Source organism: Aplysia californica, unplaced genomic scaffold (assembly GCF_000002075.1).
Source record: "Aplysia californica isolate F4 #8 unplaced genomic scaffold, AplCal3.0 scaffold00578, whole genome shotgun sequence".
Classification (NCBI taxonomy): Eukaryota; Metazoa; Mollusca; class Gastropoda; order Aplysiida; family Aplysiidae; genus Aplysia; species Aplysia californica.
The window spans coordinates 288,830-290,784 of NW_004797848.1; the positions used below are offsets into that span (position 1 = coordinate 288,830).

The following is a 1,955-nucleotide window of genomic DNA, read 5'->3' on the forward strand; positions in this document are numbered from 1 at the left end:
CATAAATATTTAAGCAGAAAAAATAGGCCACAAAATAATCTGAGCCCACATATCACGTTGAAGCAAAAAAAAGATGGTACGTTTTCTGATGTCAAACATTTTCTCAAAATTGATGTTGAGGTTTTTTTTTTATTCCTTTCTCCATTTGTATTGTACAATAATGTGCTGTTGATATTTCACTGTTTTTGTTTGTTTCTATTACATGGTTAGATCTAGATATAAAGGTGTTTTTATAAGATTGTAAACGAGTAGCAATTCCCTGAAAACTCGTCCATTCATAAAGTTATAACATGGAAATTGATATTTTTCTAATTAGTTACACTAATTGTACTATTGTCCTGAGCTCCTTTGTGTCACAACTGGTATACCTATTCTCCACCCGGGGGACACCTTTATTATTGTGATCGTGTTTTCTTGTTCTTTTTAAGTAAAACAATACCCAAACCTGCTTCTTTAATCCAGTACCAGGACAGTAAAGGCTCATTCTAAATACAAACAAATATTCCTAATTATGCAAGCAAATACCTGAGGGTGCATTATAATTTGACATTTCAGGGAACAACAACAATGACCAGACGTTGACTTGTCGTTCTGAGTCTTCTCTGGGTCAAGCAGGTCCCTCTGTCTCCAAGACCGTCAAGTTTGCCTGTGAGTGTGCTCAGTTCTTGTGGACTTTAAATACTCGGAACACTTTATCTGATGTCGTTTCTTCATTTGTTATTGGTTGTCAACAACGGCACAGTGTGAAGATGTTTACACATCCCTGCTCAAACTGTCTTTTCACCACTACTACTACTACTACTACTACTACTACTACTACTACTACTACTACTACTACTTTATTTGATTGAACATATTGAATTTAGGCGCTCATCAAAGGAAGCTCATGTATTTTAAAGTAGATAAAACTTTTGTGTCCATATTCTCTCATTCAACCATAGAAAGTATGATCAATTTTTGTATAACAGCATTGGCCTGGAACGCAAGACAACAAGATAAAGAAAAATTAAATAGATTGATACTAAAGCATGTAAAATTTCTATATCTACATTCCCCTACTTGGATGAATAGTACATAAGAGCTTCCACTAAAAGATTAATTCCATCTTTTTAGACAACAAACATCCCATGTTCCCTCAAATAAAAACATCAGTCAGAAGTAAAAGACCTAGGCTTCTGATCTGTAACAAAGAAAGATAACGAAGGTCATTTTTACCATCATCCATCAAAATTTTCCCATCTTAACCATCTTGTTATAAGTATTCATATGGCCTTAGAACATGCATCATAATAACATTGAGTATGTATCTAGCTTAAGACTATTATTGTTTATATTGCTGTGCATTTATATTATGCATGTGACGCTAATCCTGCCTGTGTGAGCATGTTTGTGTGTGTGCGTGTGTGTGTGTGTGTGTGTGTGTGTGTGTGTGTGTGTGTGTGTGTGTGTGTGTGTGTGTGTGTGTGTGCATGTATGTGTGTACGTGTTGAAACACCAAACCAATTTGCCAGGATCAGGGCAATAAAGATGTATCTCATAAATTCAGAAATCGGAGAAACAGGCATTTTCCCGCCAATTTGGAATTTTAAAAAAAAATTTTTAATTTTTTTTTTTTGGTGGGGGGGGGGGGGGGGGGGGTTTAACCTCTGTTATGTTCATAGAAAACCCATTTCCTTAAGAATTATTCTGAAAAACATTGAGTAAAGGCACAAACTATGACATTTTTCAGTTTTCAAAGACTCTTTAGCTGTTGTAGTTTCCAAACTTTTGCGACCATGTTCTCGTTAATTTCACCATTGAAACCAGGCGCCCTCACTTCCTTCCCAGTAAGATGTTTTGAGTTCTATTCAAGATAAATAAATATTTATTTCTTAAGAAGCAATGCAAATAAATCAGCTTTAAGATGATACCAATAACCCCACATGCCCAAAAATTGACGAGCGCCTGATTCCCCC

The 1,955-nt window shown here is 35.5% G+C and overlaps 1 protein-coding gene across 3 annotated transcripts in view; it reads left to right on the forward strand.

The window, feature by feature from the left end:
- The window catches only part of LOC101848236, a gene marked incomplete in the record, with an annotated part of 74,026 nt that overhangs the window by 17,179 nt on the left and 54,892 nt on the right, over positions 1 to 1,955 (forward strand). For all 3 annotated transcript variants that reach the window (XM_035972106.1, XM_035972105.1, XM_013087363.2), the window contains 1 exon segment: positions 556 to 648. In XM_035972106.1, coding sequence (XP_035827999.1) covers positions 556 to 648 — 93 coding nt within the window.